This window comes from Dendrobium catenatum, unplaced genomic scaffold (assembly GCF_001605985.2).
Source record: "Dendrobium catenatum unplaced genomic scaffold, ASM160598v2 fragScaff_scaffold_879, whole genome shotgun sequence".
NCBI lineage: Eukaryota > Viridiplantae > Streptophyta > Magnoliopsida > Asparagales > Orchidaceae > Dendrobium > Dendrobium catenatum.
The window spans coordinates 1,837,744-1,853,306 of record NW_021319341.1 but is presented as its reverse complement, the minus strand read 5'-3'; the positions used below and the strand labels follow the sequence as shown (position 1 = coordinate 1,853,306).

General features: G+C 36.5%; 1 protein-coding gene across 2 annotated transcripts in view; it reads left to right on the top strand.

The window, feature by feature from the left end:
* The first annotated feature begins 5,757 nt into the window (after nucleotides 1–5,757).
* The window catches only part of LOC110097111 (CLP protease regulatory subunit CLPX1, mitochondrial), a 32,260-nt gene continuing 22,454 nt past the window's right edge, over nucleotides 5,758–15,563 (top strand). For both annotated transcript variants that reach the window (XM_020823353.2, XM_020823352.2), the window contains exons 1-3: nucleotides 5,758–6,585; nucleotides 15,087–15,148; nucleotides 15,338–15,444. In XM_020823353.2, coding sequence (XP_020679012.1) covers nucleotides 5,782–6,585; nucleotides 15,087–15,148; nucleotides 15,338–15,444 — 973 coding nt within the window. In that variant the 5' untranslated portion in view covers nucleotides 5,758–5,781. The remainder of the gene's footprint in view (nucleotides 6,586–15,086; nucleotides 15,149–15,337; nucleotides 15,445–15,563) is intronic.

The following is a 15,563-nucleotide window of genomic DNA, read 5'->3' as shown; positions in this document are numbered from 1 at the left end:
AGCAGCGGAGGCCACGCGGCGAGCTCTGGTTTGCGGGACCAAAATGCAGGGACGGCGGCGGTGCGCCGCGGCTTCCACGCGGCATCTTCTGGCAGACCACGTGCTGAGATGTGGTTAGCCACTTAACCAAGTTAGCGGCACCGCGGGGACCATTGGATTAACCACGGGTTTGATCTAACGGCGGAGATTGAATCCCGCCGTTCGATCTCAACGGAAGAAGATCAGACGGCGAAGGTTTGATCCCGCAGTAATGATCTTTTGGACCAGATGTCGCCGAGCAACCGGTCGAACGAGAGATCGAATACACGGCCGGGGCAGGGTGCGGAGCGGCCAGATCTTGACCGTTGATCGCATGATCAGCGGTCCAGAAAATGTGCATTCGCAGCAAACTACGAATGACGCCCTAAACTAGTTTTTTGGCTCGTTCATTCGATCGGGTGGGCCAAAACACTTGAAATTTTAAACTTAAGTTGAGAACACGAACAAAAACTGTGGGGGTCATTCGTTTTTTCTAAGACATCCTCTGGTTCAAAGATAATTAAATCCATCTAATGTGAGCTAGATCTAAGGTTTTGAGAGATTATACCGTTAGGTCTTCTAAATCTCTAGATGGATGAGCTTGTGGACTGTCCAAGTGTAGATCCCTAGCACGAAACTGAGCCCGAACACGCCTGGATCGAGCACTACAAGCCTGGGACGGACTGGGTGGTGGACTCGTCGGAGAACTCGCCGCCGGTGACGTGCAACCAGTTGGGTTTCGTAGTGGGAAGGTAGAGGAGGCCCTGAGGATCTAAAATGAACGAAGACTTCACTCTGGGAGATTGGAATGAGTGAGAGAATGTATGATGATCAAGTGTGCTCAAAATCAACCTTTTGCCCTATTCACATGGCCTGGGATAGCTTGGACGGTGGTGATGTATCAGAGGCCTCCCTCTGATGGAGGACAAGTGTCCCAAACGGTTGGAAGGCTGCCCCCAAAAGCTGGAGTTACCTTGCTCCCATTGGGTGGACTTGGGATGAGTGGGGGGGGGGACCACTGCTATTTAAGACTAAACCAGGCCCCGAGCCTGGTTAGAAGGGCTCCAAGTGAGCTTTATGGTATTATTGGGTCGACCTAAGGCAGCCTAAATCAAGGAAAAATGGCTTAGGGGTTGATTATGCCTTTTGGAAAGTTTTAAGCCCTTGGTTTGACTTTGTTGACCAATCAACAGGTCAAGGGAGGCTGAGGTGGCATAGGAGGAGCAGGAGCAACAAATGGGAGAGCCCCCAAGCCTAAGGGAAATGTGTTTGAGGTCAAAAGATAGGGTTTGACCCTTTCAAAGAGGGATTTAAGGCTTTGTTGACTTGGTTTGACCAGTCAACTATGTCAAAATTGATGATGTGGCATTTAGGTAGCATGCAGGGTTATTTGGAATAGTTTGGTCAAGGGTCAAAAGTCAAAAGTCAAGGCTAGAAGAAATAAGAGCAAATGTCATCAAGATTTGACCAAGAATTGAGGGTTGACTTGGTCAACTCAAGTTGGGTTGAACTCAAAATGGGTTTAAAAATATTCAAAACATTGAATGGAATGATTTTAAGGGTTTGAAGATATTGATATAGTTAAATGGATCGAAATGATTCATTTGAACTCTTAAGAGTTCATTGGGTCAATCCATGTTGACTGGGTCAACCAGGTTGACCCAAGGGGTGAGTCTGGGCTGGAAAATTTTGAAATGATATTTGGAGACCATTGGAGGTGGTCCCCAGGTCTAGGGTAATCAATTCAGTCAAAATGTCTATTTTGACTCTTAAGGGCCTGTTTGGTCAACCTAGGTTGAGTTGGTCAACCTAGGTTGAGTTGGTCAACCAAGTTGACCCAGGGTCTGAGTTTGAGTCCAACAGATTGGGTTTGATATTTGGAACTTGTTGGAAGTGGTTCCAAGAAATTTGGAGTTCATTTGAGTTGAAATGGGCATTTGAGTCCCATAGGGGTATTTTGGTCATTTCGACCCCCTAGTCAACTAGGGGTCAAAATAGGTCTGAAAAAATGCATTTTACTGCTCAATGGGTCATAATCAAGGGTCTGGAGGTGACTAGAGGCTTTGGAGAAAGCTCTAGGGTCAAAATCTACTGAGTGACACGTCCAGTGGCATAGACTGTAAATATCTGAAGGTTTTACAGCCTTTGGATTTTGATTTAGATTTTGGGGTTAAAGACCTCAGAATGGGCTCAAATTTGGAGGATTTTCTTTAGAGACAAGTCTTATCAGTGTGCAACTGATAGACTCTGAATCAGAGGTCTTTTCACTAGGTTTTGAAGTGCTTGAAAAATCCCTGGAAAAGGCCTTTAGGACAGGGCCTTTGGACTTAGGATTTGAGTCTAGATTTCTGAGTTTGAAATGGGTTTTGAGTTTGAATGACTGGGTCTGAATTATCCATATAATTTATGATCATTTGGTATGATCATGAGTGATAGGATAGGGTTGAAGTTTGATAGATGCAGAATTAGGATTTTAACTGAAGTTTGGATTTTGAACTAGACTGGATCAAAGTTTGAATGTGTTTGGAGCTTGAATTGGTTGAAGCTTAGGTTGGTTTAAGATTTGAATTGATCAGAGGTCTGGAATGATTTGAATCTAGAATGTTCCTGGATTCTGGAGGGATTCTAAGATCTAGAATCTAGAAGGGTTCTAGGATTTGGATAGGTCTTAGAGTTTAGAATCTAGAAAGATCTTAGGGTCTAGGGTCTGGAAGGATCCTAAGATCTAGAGAAGATTGTAAAGTCTGGATCTAAGAGAATCCTAGAGTCTAAAATAGATCCTAAGATTCGAAGTCTAGAAAAGTCCAAGGATCTGGAGTATGGAAGGGCCTTAGTGATCTCATACAAAAATGAGGTCAACAAATATTAAGTTAAGTGTTGTAGAGAGGAAGATGCTCAGGTGGATGAGTGGTTTTACTCTAAGTGTTTCAAATAATACATTAAATCATCAAAGCATAAATTAGGTGTTATTTAAAAGTAACCTAAATAAGACCTAACATATTTGCATTCAGAAACATAAATTCAAAAATTTTTACTTGACTTTGCACATTACATTTACATTTGTACATTTCACATGAGTATACTTTCATAAGGCTAGGGGTGTCAAAACAGGTCAACATGTTAGGTTTGAGTCCAACCCAAAATGACCCCGCTGGATTCCAACTTGACCCATTTAATAAACGTGTAAAAATGCTAACTCAAACCCAACCCGCTAGCAACTCGAAGACCCGAACCTGACCAAATAACCTGTTTTGATTTAAAAGTTTTTTTTAATAACTTTTTAATGATAGATTGTAAATTAATTAATAAAAATAATAAAATCATAACAATAAATAAAACAATTACACCGGGATCAAGTCTTATGGGTGTTAGAATCAATTTTTCAGAACTTATTGTTTGAATTGGAATAGTATAAACAATAATGTGTATTCTTACTTGCACTTACATAGATGCGTCAAACCATACTTGATAATAGAACATACATTTTTACTTACACTTTCTTGAGATATCAAAGTGCTTTTTTCATATATATTAAAATGTACTTGCTGACAAAGTATTCTTCATAGTTAATTAATTTATTTAACAAAATATGTAATATTTGAATAATGATATGCATATCTTGATACTTGTTATAACTCCATTTTCACTTATAACTCCTTTTAAACCACCCCAACTCATATAAATCAAGTTGGGCTAGATCCCTCCCATATCCACACAAGGTAGATAGGGCTAGAATGGAAAAGAAAAACTTACAACACCCACATAAAGCAAGTGAGGCCAAAAACCCTCCCACACACGCACAAGGTAGATACATATATCTATTTATGTGATGAAGTTGACAAACTATATATAGAAGCATGCTATGTTATGAGCATACAAGGTATGGATGATTGTATCTCTATTAATGCTTCAATGCTAAAGCATCCATAAGAAAATATAATCTCACTTTATGATCCACTTGAAGCTAGTGAACAAGCAAGATCTTCTTATTCTTTATGACTTGTGGTTAAAAACAACAATTTAAGATATGAAAAACAAATGAATAACTCATATCTTATAACAGTCAATGCCTCAAATTACCTTCAATTTAATAAGTACTTATAAAATGGCCCATGCTTGAGTTTGTCCTCGAGTCATGTAGAAGTTGGACAACTTTGTTAGAGTGAAAATTTGATAAAGAGGATATTACATTTATATGCCATGAAAAAGAACTTCCAATTCAAGATAAATAAATAGGTAATGAAGCACGCTACATCCATTATACTTTAGATAAATGTTCATAAAGCTCTCATGCTATAAAGTTGATAAACTCAAATATGTTTGAGACCGGGAGTCATGACCCACAACACACTTGCCACTTTGAATGCTAGATTAAAAGATCATCGACATGTTCAACATGGCTCATTAGATATATAATCGGGGATTAACATATAAAATCTAATCCTAATTTGAAGGTAAAGATGCCTATATTAGATGTAAAAGAAACTTCAATATTGATTTATCCTATAAAAAGGCTTGACAATGTTTTGAGAAAGCTATCACTCATATAAAAAGACCCATAGAGTATCATTTCAGAAGTTACCATCTTGTATGATAATATTATGAAAAAATAAAAATCAAAAGTAATTATTAAAATTTAACTTGTAGTGCATGATCTATGTAAGTATTTATATTTAAGACTTCAAAAATGCATGTCCATGTCACCCATCATTCATGATGAGATTGAATGAGTTAATTTACATGGCGAAAAATTTAATATTTATCTTTGATATACATAACATTATTACTAATACTTTATCATCCATTATTTTAGAGGCATATTATGGAGCTTGCATTGATCATGTTGTAATGAACTTCATAGTGAAGTTTAAAAGTGATAATTATCATGAGGAATATTACTTACCTTTTTAAGGCTTGTAAATAATTGAGTTCTAAAAACACATGGATTAAATATGTGTAAAGAATCCAACAGTAGCTACTTGTGGAAATAAAATTACCATGAGTGGTGGGCTCGTGCTTTCTTCCATAGAAGCTTATATAATTAGATGAAAATTGATATTTTAAAGAGCTTCAATAATATTACAAAGAGCGCACTCTTCTATCTAGTGATAACTTTTTCGGAGTTCTTAATATACACAATGAATAAATAATCCTTCGACCTACACAGAATTGAAGTATATAAAAAAAATTTTGTGATTACTATGTGTTATATTAAAATAAATTATATAGAATCAATTTAACTTTTTGATTATTTATTAATTGAAAATTGTCATTTGCTATACATTTTAATTTATTTCAATTAATTTTCTTATGAACATGGCTAAAATTTTTAACATTTAATTGATATATCAACTAATGTAATTTATATAAATTAATTAAAAAAATATTTACTAATTTTTATGTTGTTTTTTAAGAAGGAAGCATCAAAATACGAATGATAATGAAAGTAATGCAAATTTGGACAATAGACCAATTTAAATTTAATTAATCTTGACCGGACAACATCCAAACTCTTCCGAAAAAAACCAAAAAATAAAAATAAAAACCTTACTAGTGAACTACACTCAACCTCCAGCAGCCTCTCGTCCTGCGGACCGGTCACACTTCCGCTACACGAACGGCTACAGACCATCGCCCACAGACACCTCTCAGCCCCCGAAGCATTCTATCCCTGTATTATATATTTCTCACCTCCCGGGCACTCTTAGACATTCCGTTTCTCCTTTCCACCTTCTCCCTCGCTCTCTTGCGGACCGCCGTAAGATGTCAGGAATTCTCCGATGGATGAAGCTCCGAGAGGCCACCGCAGGCGCTACCAGAAGTACGGCCAGTGCAGTAGCCGCTGATTTTGTAAGCAACTCCTTATCCTCGCATCGTTCCCCAATTTGCACACGAAGTAACGGCGGTCTTGAAGTCCCCGCCGCTGGAAACCGTCGGCGCGATGCACCGGGGCTTCTCCTCCGACAAGAGCGGCACAAGTGGTACTTCGGAGGATCGGACGACTTTCAGACCCGCCGAATACGCGCCGAGGCCAACTGCCCGCGCTGCCTCGGCTATATGGAGCTTCTGTTCTCCAACCGTTCCCCGCCATCCATCGCTGGCGCCGGGGACCGCGGTGGATACCAAGCCGTTAAGCTCTGCCCTAACTGCCGGACTGCCTTCTACTTCCGCCCTAACAAGATCGTTCCGCTCCAGGGCACCTTTGTCGAGATTGGCCGGCTGAAAGAAAGGGATGGCGGAGGGATTGGAGAGGAGGAGGAAGATCGTTTTTCATTCTGGGATGCGCTGAGGACTTCGTACGTTGGTGGGGATCCGCCTGAGGATTGGCCGCCGCAGAGTAAAGGACTGTCGATGCAGGTCCCGCCAGAACCTCCGTTCCCACCAAATTTGAACGTGGTGAGGGTGGCAAGCATCAGCGGGGGAGGTAGTGGAGGAGCGGCCGGGGATGGAGGAGGTGGATTTAAGGATGGTTGGGGCGGTTCAAATTTGGGAAAGGATTTGCCAACGCCCAAAGAGATTTGCAAAGGGCTTGATAAATTTGTGATTGGTCAGGAAAGAGCTAAAAAGGTATCGTTTTTTACACTCTGCTAGGACTAGGGAATTCATTAAATTTACTATCTTTGAGTGAGGCGAATATAAGTTATTGTGATTTCTTTTCCTTTTCTTGCTGTATTGCAATTTGGAACATAGATAAGTTTGGTATTGGGGAAGCACGGGAAAGCCCTATGCAGTGTTCCGTGCTGCCCTTCACTTTATTTTGGATATTACAAATTGCTTCTCCAATCGAACTCCAAGGGCTTGAATGGCGTCCCTGGCCAGCTCCAGCGGAACCGCAAATTTCCCGCTATTTAGCTGCGGGTGAACAGTGGGACGCCAATATTGGCGTTGCGCTGTTCATCTCCGCCATTTTTACCTTTCTACCGAACTTGCCGCAGGAAAAAAGAGACCCACCATAACCTGCAAAAGTGTGAAAAGTGGAGTTAGATTGGAGATGAATCGCGGCATTTTGTAGTTTCACAGCATTTTGGAGTGAAAAATGAGATTTTCGGTTGGAGATGTTCTAAGAACACAAACATGAACTTCGTGACAGAACATCAAATTTCTTGTTTGCTTATTGATTTGAGACTTGGGGTTTGATCTGTATTAACTTCAAGTATGATCACTTCAGATTCTTTTTGGTCTGCAGAAAACATTCGAAATCATATTATGAAAAAACTAAAAATAATGTTAGATAATGCTATTATGGGATTTACAAGACGTTCAGGGTTTCAGGTTAATCACAAATTATTGTTTTGATGCATATTGGATGAGGAGAAGATGAGGGGATTTATTATGAACTCTATTTCTTTGTATTGGAGTCTAACTATTGCTTCGATTTAGATGGCATTGCTGGATGTGGTGGGTAATCCTAATTTTTCTAAATAATTACTTCTGATGATGTTTGTGTTTAGCATATATTTAGGAGAAGTTATTCATAATTATTCATTGTCGAGAATAGAAAAAAATGGAAGACTGAAGGGAGTATGCTACATATAGCGACTAAATAACTTCCTCTCCTCATCATTATATATCCAAATTCCCACTACAAGAAACGTCTTCCATAAAGAGAGGAAGTTCATAATGATACAAATGTTATCTTTGTTGCGGTTATTGAACAGTTTATACTAATTTGATATTATATGTTGAGGTACCTTATGAATTTTATAAAGAAGTAAATATTGTGAAGACAAAATAAGTAATAGTAAGTCTTGGCATATTATATTTTGAGCTTGTACCACTAATTTTATATCAGCAATTTCAACATTTTAAAAATCAACTAGTTGATAATATTCAAAAAATCTTGCAAACTATTGACCTGCATTAAATTTTTTTTTAAGATCATACCTTTATTGAATGTAGGAATGTAATTTTGAACCTCACAATAATTATGGTTTGTTCATTTAAAACTATAACTTATCTGATTCTATTAAATTGCATTAGTTATTATTTTTCTTAATAATGCAATTAATGAGTCTTACATTTAGTTGGCATATTGATGTAACCATAAAGTCTGATGCCAATTTAATGCAATATAATTTTTAGTTTTGATTTTTAATTGCAGCTAGAATGATGCAATAAATATTAACCAGACTACAAAATTTTAGATTCATAAATTAATGATCACTAATTACACAAATATTCAATTTTGCTAGCTGCAAACTAGAAAATATAGAATTTAACACCAACAATATTGGAACAATTAAGTGAAATTAATTTATGAAGAAATCAACTGGGAAACTCAGGCTACATAAATCAACGAGCAATTGAACTTTAATAGCAAAATTGAACTCTTAGCTTATTGACTTTGATTAAAATCAAAGAACTTTAGAAAGTTCAACAACAAAATATTTAGAAACAAAAGTATACAAGATTATAAATGAAAAGGTTCACCAAATTAAAGAAAATCAAGGTCTAAAGCCAATACGAGATTGCTTCGCCCATAATTCTTTAACTATTCTTTTTTCTGTACTTTTAAGGAATCGCACAGGCAACTTGCATGCACATGATTGAAAACTAGGATATGAAATTTTATTGAATAAATAATTGTATAATTTTTCATGGCTCATATAACTATTTATAGAATCCTAAGGTGAATATATATGGTTGACACAAAGTCAGTTGAATTCCAGATAATCTCAAAATTCAAATCTTGATTTTATCAGAAATTTCAAGTTAGTAGTGGAAGGAGCTACCTTGGATGCATATCATCCGCAACCACCTGGAACAATAGGATAATGATAACGAAATCTTGTAAAATCTTGAAGTAATAGTAATGCAAACCTTAGGTTGCACATATGTGAGAAACAAAAATCTTGAGTTGCGATGAAATATAAATTGCAAACTGTATTGAAGTTGAATCATAATGCAAGTTGCCATACGGGTGTAAAATTTACAAGGAAGGTGAGGTGCGCCTCACCTCATTTTACATGAGGCGCGTGCCTCTTAGTATTAGGATTTTAAAAAAATGTAAATAACATTAATTATAACTAATTCTAAACCTCTCTTACTTACCCTCCCATATGCATACAAGCCCACGGAGATCGAGCGACCAAAACTTTCTTTGCCCTATCAACACTGCTGCTAACCATCTCTAGCACTGTCACGTCTGGCGCCGTTGGTACCATCTCCCCCTACTCCTTGCGAAGTTCACTTCTTCCACATGGATCTCTACTTCCCCGACCAAATTTTTTATCTAGCAGATGATAATCGCTAAACCCTAAATTTCTTCTTTGATTGATATAGTTTCTTTGCTTGATTTAATTAAGGTTTTTATTTCTTTAAATGTTATCACGTTTTCAAAATTTGTTTGAATCAAAATTTTCATTATAGGATTTTATAAGAAATTGTTAGTATGCAAGTCAACATGGGAGGAAATGACAAAACATGCCTTTATTTGAAGTGCAATTATTATGGTAAGTTAGTTGAAAGGGGTGTTATAAGGATGAAGGAACACTTCTCTGGCTCACAAAAAAATGCTATATCATGTGCCTAAGTGCCAAAAGTAGTGAAAGAAGAGATATGTTCATATGTGAACAAGTCAACGATGTTAAAGTATTTGACAGTAATAGTTTGATGATAGAGTTGACATCGACTCTTTTTATTGGAGTGAGCATAGTGCTAGTGACTCCACATCATCATTGCCACCAATATGAAGTAGAGGCGCAAGAGATCCATTGAATCACTTTATGGTAAATTTGGAGGATGATAAGAATTTTGGAGAGAGATCATTTGCATGACATAAAATGTGTTCGAAAAATGCCAGAAAGGCATGAAGACGTGTTTAAATGGACATTGGAAGATTTTTTTTTAATTTTTATGAGAATGCATTCCATTCGATGCAGCAACCTTCCCTTCTTCTTTCATTATAATATATTCCAAAGGTGCTTATGTTCGAGCCTTGAAACCCCATCCATGTATGAGAACTTTATTTTTGAAAAAGGATGCAATTTGAAGAAAGTCATTTAGGAAATTAGCAATCATATTTGATGATTGGTCTGATATTAAGGATAGAAGTTTGATTAACATTTTACTAAATAGTTCATATGGAACTATTTTCTTAAAATCTATAAAAATATTTGATCAGGTGAAGGATACACTATATAGATAATTTCTTTGTTCTGTTTGATTTAGTGGTAGATGAGATTGGAGAACATTTGGTGTTACGTGTTGTGACAGATAATACTAGTGTTTATAGGGCAGCATGATGAGGACATCTGACCATGGAGAGTTTATCAGAGACGGGGCTGATGATCTACTGTCACGATTGCACTGCTTTACTTTTGAGTCATCAGTTGCATTAGATTTATTATTATGTTTGTATTGAGTTTTTTTCTACATATTTTCCATTTGTACCCTCACTTGAGGGAGTAGTCTTATGTAAGCCATAGGGGCATGTTTGTCTTTTGTTTCCTTCATTGTATGTTGGCTATTTAAAGCTGCCTCATCTTTTGAGGGGATGATGAATGTTTTTACAAAAAATTTTTGCATTGTGTCTTGGAGATTTGAGAGCATTTGAGAGTGTTTAAAGTTCCTAGGTTAGGGCAATGTATCACCCACCAATCGCAAGAAGTATTCGGGTTCGTGGCTCCTCTCTTTCCCAAAACCCTGTATCTCCTTCCTCCATAACTGCCGGTCAAAACCCCACAATCCATAAATAAGAGGAATTATATTAGGAAGTTTTTCTTAATTCCCTCCATCTAAATTTAATTAGAGATTTACTCTAATTCTCCTTTTCCTTAATTAGGATTCTATGTTTGGCAAGAATCTTAAACCCCTAATCAAATCCCCCTCCCATGCATGCCGCCGGCCCCTCCCCTCTCTCCCTCTCTATTAATTATTTCCTTCCCCAATTGGAATTCCAATTAAGGAGGTAATAGCCGCTCCCTCTCCTCTCTCCTCCTCTCTTCCATCTTACCCAAAACAAAGCCCTAATCAAGACTTAAATGGACGACGCCCACTTCCCTCCCTTCCCATTTAATTTAGGGAATTTTAAATTCAAATCTCCCTCCCCTACCTCCACCAAAATCTGAACTAACAATAAGAGAACCCCTTCCCCTAACTCTTGGCCGGCCCCCACCCACCTCCTACGCCTAAAATCTTGACTCCAAGTCTGCTGTCCAAATTTTCGGGGCGTTCTATGTTGCTGTCCTGAAATTCTAGCAAGGTTAAATCAGTTGTGCCGCTGCTTTCAACCCCTCCGATTGCTGTCCAAAACCTCCCCGCGTTTGCCGTCCAGATTTCTATAATAGGAGAAGTGCTGTCCAGAATTTCCGTTTGAAAAATTTTCCCTGCTTTCCAGGGATTTCAGCAAGATTAACTTGCTTCCTTGCTTGCCGGAAAACCACCCTTTGCTGTCCAAGAACTTCCTGCATCCCATAGCTGCTGTCCACTCATGTATGGCGGATCTTGAACAAGATCACGTCTTCATATTCAACGACCAAGGGTCCATCAACATTCTCCGGTCTCCATTCTTCGACATCGACTTCGCCGACAACCAATCCGTTGAAGACTACGTAGAGAGGATTCTCTTCTCCCTTGTCACCGCTATTGATCAACAACACCCTCCCGTCCAGTGGTGACTAACTTCCGAACCCTGACAACAGTGAACTCTCCTCCAAATCTTTTCTCTTCTAAGTTTTCCCTTTATTGTGGCATCATAAAGATTGTGCAATTTGTCTCCGCTTAACTAAACATCAAGAGTGTGAGTGAGTGGATCCCATTTGTGACTAGTCTAAATGTTAAATTAGGAATTTTCTTTGAAAATCTCCCATGATATGCTAAGCTTGATTGGAACTGATTATTCATGATTCTAACTCTTATCATGTAATTTGGCCTAAGCTTAAATCACCTTCTTTTTTGTTTTCAAGATTTGTTTAAATTGCTAAAAGTAAACTTAATTATTGTTGTTTTAATTTAAAAGGCGTTTAATTTCAACATTGCATAATTTTCTACGCATTTAATTCTACATTACAACAGGGATCAAATTGATGAAGAGAAAATATTTATATTGGATGCCTTATGCCACACACTACATATATCTCATTATTGAAAAGCTTAGTGACTTGTCTTAGCAAAAAAAATGCTATATCCTTTTCTAAAAAAGAACTCCTATGCCTAGCTGCAACTAAATTTGATGTAGCTTATTTGATGCAACAAAGCATGATGGAAGCTAGGCAATTGTTGGAGATTATGTTTATTTCCACTCAATGGCTTAATTATGCTTGGGCTCGAAAGCTAAGTGAAAGAAGTAAAAAAAGATTATTTTGAATGAGAGATTCTAATTGAATGTCACATTGTCACATATGCAATTACAATATCAAAGTCATTGGTTCATATTTTGAGGATAGTAGATGTAGAGAAAAAGCTTGCTATGGGCTTCATTTATAATGTAATGGATGAGGTCAATGAGTTGATAGCACATAACTTAAGAGGAGATGAGACTAACTATAGGGAGATTTGGGATATCATTGATCCGATGTGGGAGTTTAAACTCCATGTAAATTTGTATGTTGGAGGGTATTATCTTAATCCTCAATTCTAGTATGTCGAGAACAAGTCAATCAATCATGAGTTCAAGTTGGGACTGTACCATTGTATGGATATGTTGATTGCTGACTTACCTGAGAAGGTAAATACTAATATGAAACTTGTACCAGTTAGAAATAAAGAGATTTTTTTTTGATACAAGCTAAAATTATAATTTCAAAATATTCTTTAAATAATTTTTAATATTTAATATCTTCATTGAAATAAGGACCCTCCAAAATCTAAATTAGTAGTTTTAACCTTTTTTTTTTTTAATGTAGTTGAATGTTATATTTAGTTTGGTGATGGTACTCCAAAGCTACAGCATTTTGTTGTTAAGATATTGGGACTTATGCTCCTTATATGGATGTGAATGGAATTGGAGCATATATAATCAAATTCACATGAAAAGGAGAGATTGTTTGATGACCTTAAAGATGATCTCCTTGGTGTACATCATGAACAACAAGAAATTAAAGTATAGAAGTAAAAAAATTTTTTTTTGAAGGATAATGAGGATCTCTGATTATATGATAATATGTCATCAAATGATGAATGATTTGTGGATGATGACCCAAACCATCTGATTTGCAACAAGAAGATATAAATATTGATTTGTTTGATGGATATAAATAAGATAATTACATCTCACATATGCCAACAACAACAAGAAAAAAAAAATGATCTCTAGAAATAAAACAAAGTATGGAAATAAAACAAAGTATGGAGTGAACAATACTATTGGAAAACAACAAAGGAGAATAACATCTCAATTGAATTGCTTTGCTTGAAGCCTAGTGAAAGTTGGAGAATGATGGTCATGATTAATAGTTTCTTAATGATTATGATTACCAGTTTTTTTTAAAATATAATATTATATGAAAAATGGTGAGAGTACATTAGAGGCAATTAACTTGAATTGCCCGAGTAAAAAAGAAAATACAAATGCGGAGCACATAAGTTTGGAGTGAATGCTTGAAACATCCAATACTATTGGAAAACAATTAAGGTAAATAGCAATTCAATTGGATTTTCTTGCTTGAAGTCTCGTGAAAGCTTGAGAATGACGATGTATTTTCTTCTAATTGTGACCCTGTGTCGTAAATAGGATGTGGAACATCAATCAATCTGAATATTATCACTCATACTACTTCCATCAAAATTATCTGTTTGTGAGCATCATGATCATCCGAGTCTTGTATGAAGAGGGGGAATAGCCTTAACTGGAGAGTACAAACTATTCTTTTGTTAGCGAAAGATTTAGAAGCCACGTCTTTAGGGCTAGCAGGAGTAGGCACTATAGGTTTGTGATCGTGAGGGGCATCAATTGATTCCAAATTTTGAGCACAAATTTGAAGTGGTGATGGATGAACAGTAACCATTATGGAAATAATGAAGGATGACCATTTAGTGAAGCTCTTGCTATTGAATATTTGATTTTCTCAAATTCAGATGCACTTTGAAACTTACTAAGACGTGTTCAAATTTTTGCAGAAAGAACAATATTGGGGACACCTTAAAAAACTACCTTAAAAAATCACCTTCAACTAATAACTAGAAGACTCTGATCCAATCCACACTTTATTTTCCAATGATGATGTAATGTTCATTTTAGCTAGAACTCGAGCTATAGAAGGCCTAAAAAATCAAGCAGTAACGACATTCATTTGTAATGGTTTACCAAAGATGGAATCCAAAATGTATAAATTGGATTGGTTGAAGAAATGCAATTGAAGTTGAGAAAACAACCTAGATGTGTTATTGGAGTTCTATTGATGTATCAAAATAGAGAGACCATTAAGCATATGTATCGAAATGTTACTGACATATTAAGTATGGCTAGTGTAGTGTTGTATGTGGTTTGATAAAGTCTTATAATGATGTGACAAGAGTCAATCAATCCAACAAAATAATTACTTATAAAGTGTAGGTTTGACAATAATTTTTGAATGACATCCATATTGGGGCAGTCCAATGAAAACTTGCCTATAATAGACAAAAAAAAGGTGCAACAATAGGACTTACCAGAATCTATATGTAGCTATAATTTTGAAAATGCCAGTAATGAATAGGTTTCTTATTTCCATTGGATTGAATCTAAGAAACATTTGTCCTGTGAACTTTCTCCTCTTTCGAGTGATTCCTAGAATCCATATCCAGAGTATATCTCTTATTTATTTCTTCCACGCCTTGCCTCTGCAGCATTATGCTTGAAATTTCCATAACTAGATTACACAATGCCAACACTTTTGTTAATACTTTTTTCTTTTAGAAATCAACATTATTGATGTTCGTAATATGATAAATTCTTATGAGTTTTATGTACTATTTTCAAAAAAGATACTTGCTTATCTCGCTTGTATTATTCCTTTGCTTGTACTTGGTATTGTAACTGTGGTGGAATGAGTTGATAAATTATATAATCTAAGTGGGTTTTTTTATTAACTTGCTTTAGGCAGCTTCTTGTGTTCATGGTTTTATAATGCCATAAGAGCTAAGTGCAGGTACTATCTGTTGCTGTTTACAATCACTACAAAAGAATACACTTTACAGCATTGCCGAAAGGGTTAGTTTTCAGCCTTTCACTAGACCATATGATTCACTTGGTTTCTGTTTTTTTGTATTTCTTTATCTATTGCTCATCTTATACGCGTGATTTATGCTTCATTCCACTCCAGTATTTTTCTCAAGTTATTAGAAATCCCTGGAACTCTTATTTTTTGGTTGGCTTTCTTAACATGCTTCAAACATTCAGGTCTGGAGGAAATTCCGGAAGTTGTGATAGAGAAACTGTTGATGATGATAATGATAATGTGGAACTTGAGAAGAGCAATGTACTCTTGATGGGTCCTACTGGCTCAGGTCAAACTTATTTAACACACACACAAACACACACACATATATATATATATATATATAATTTTGCACTTTTTTTCTCTTTTCTCATAGATGGAAGATTGTGATTTATATTTTGACCTTTT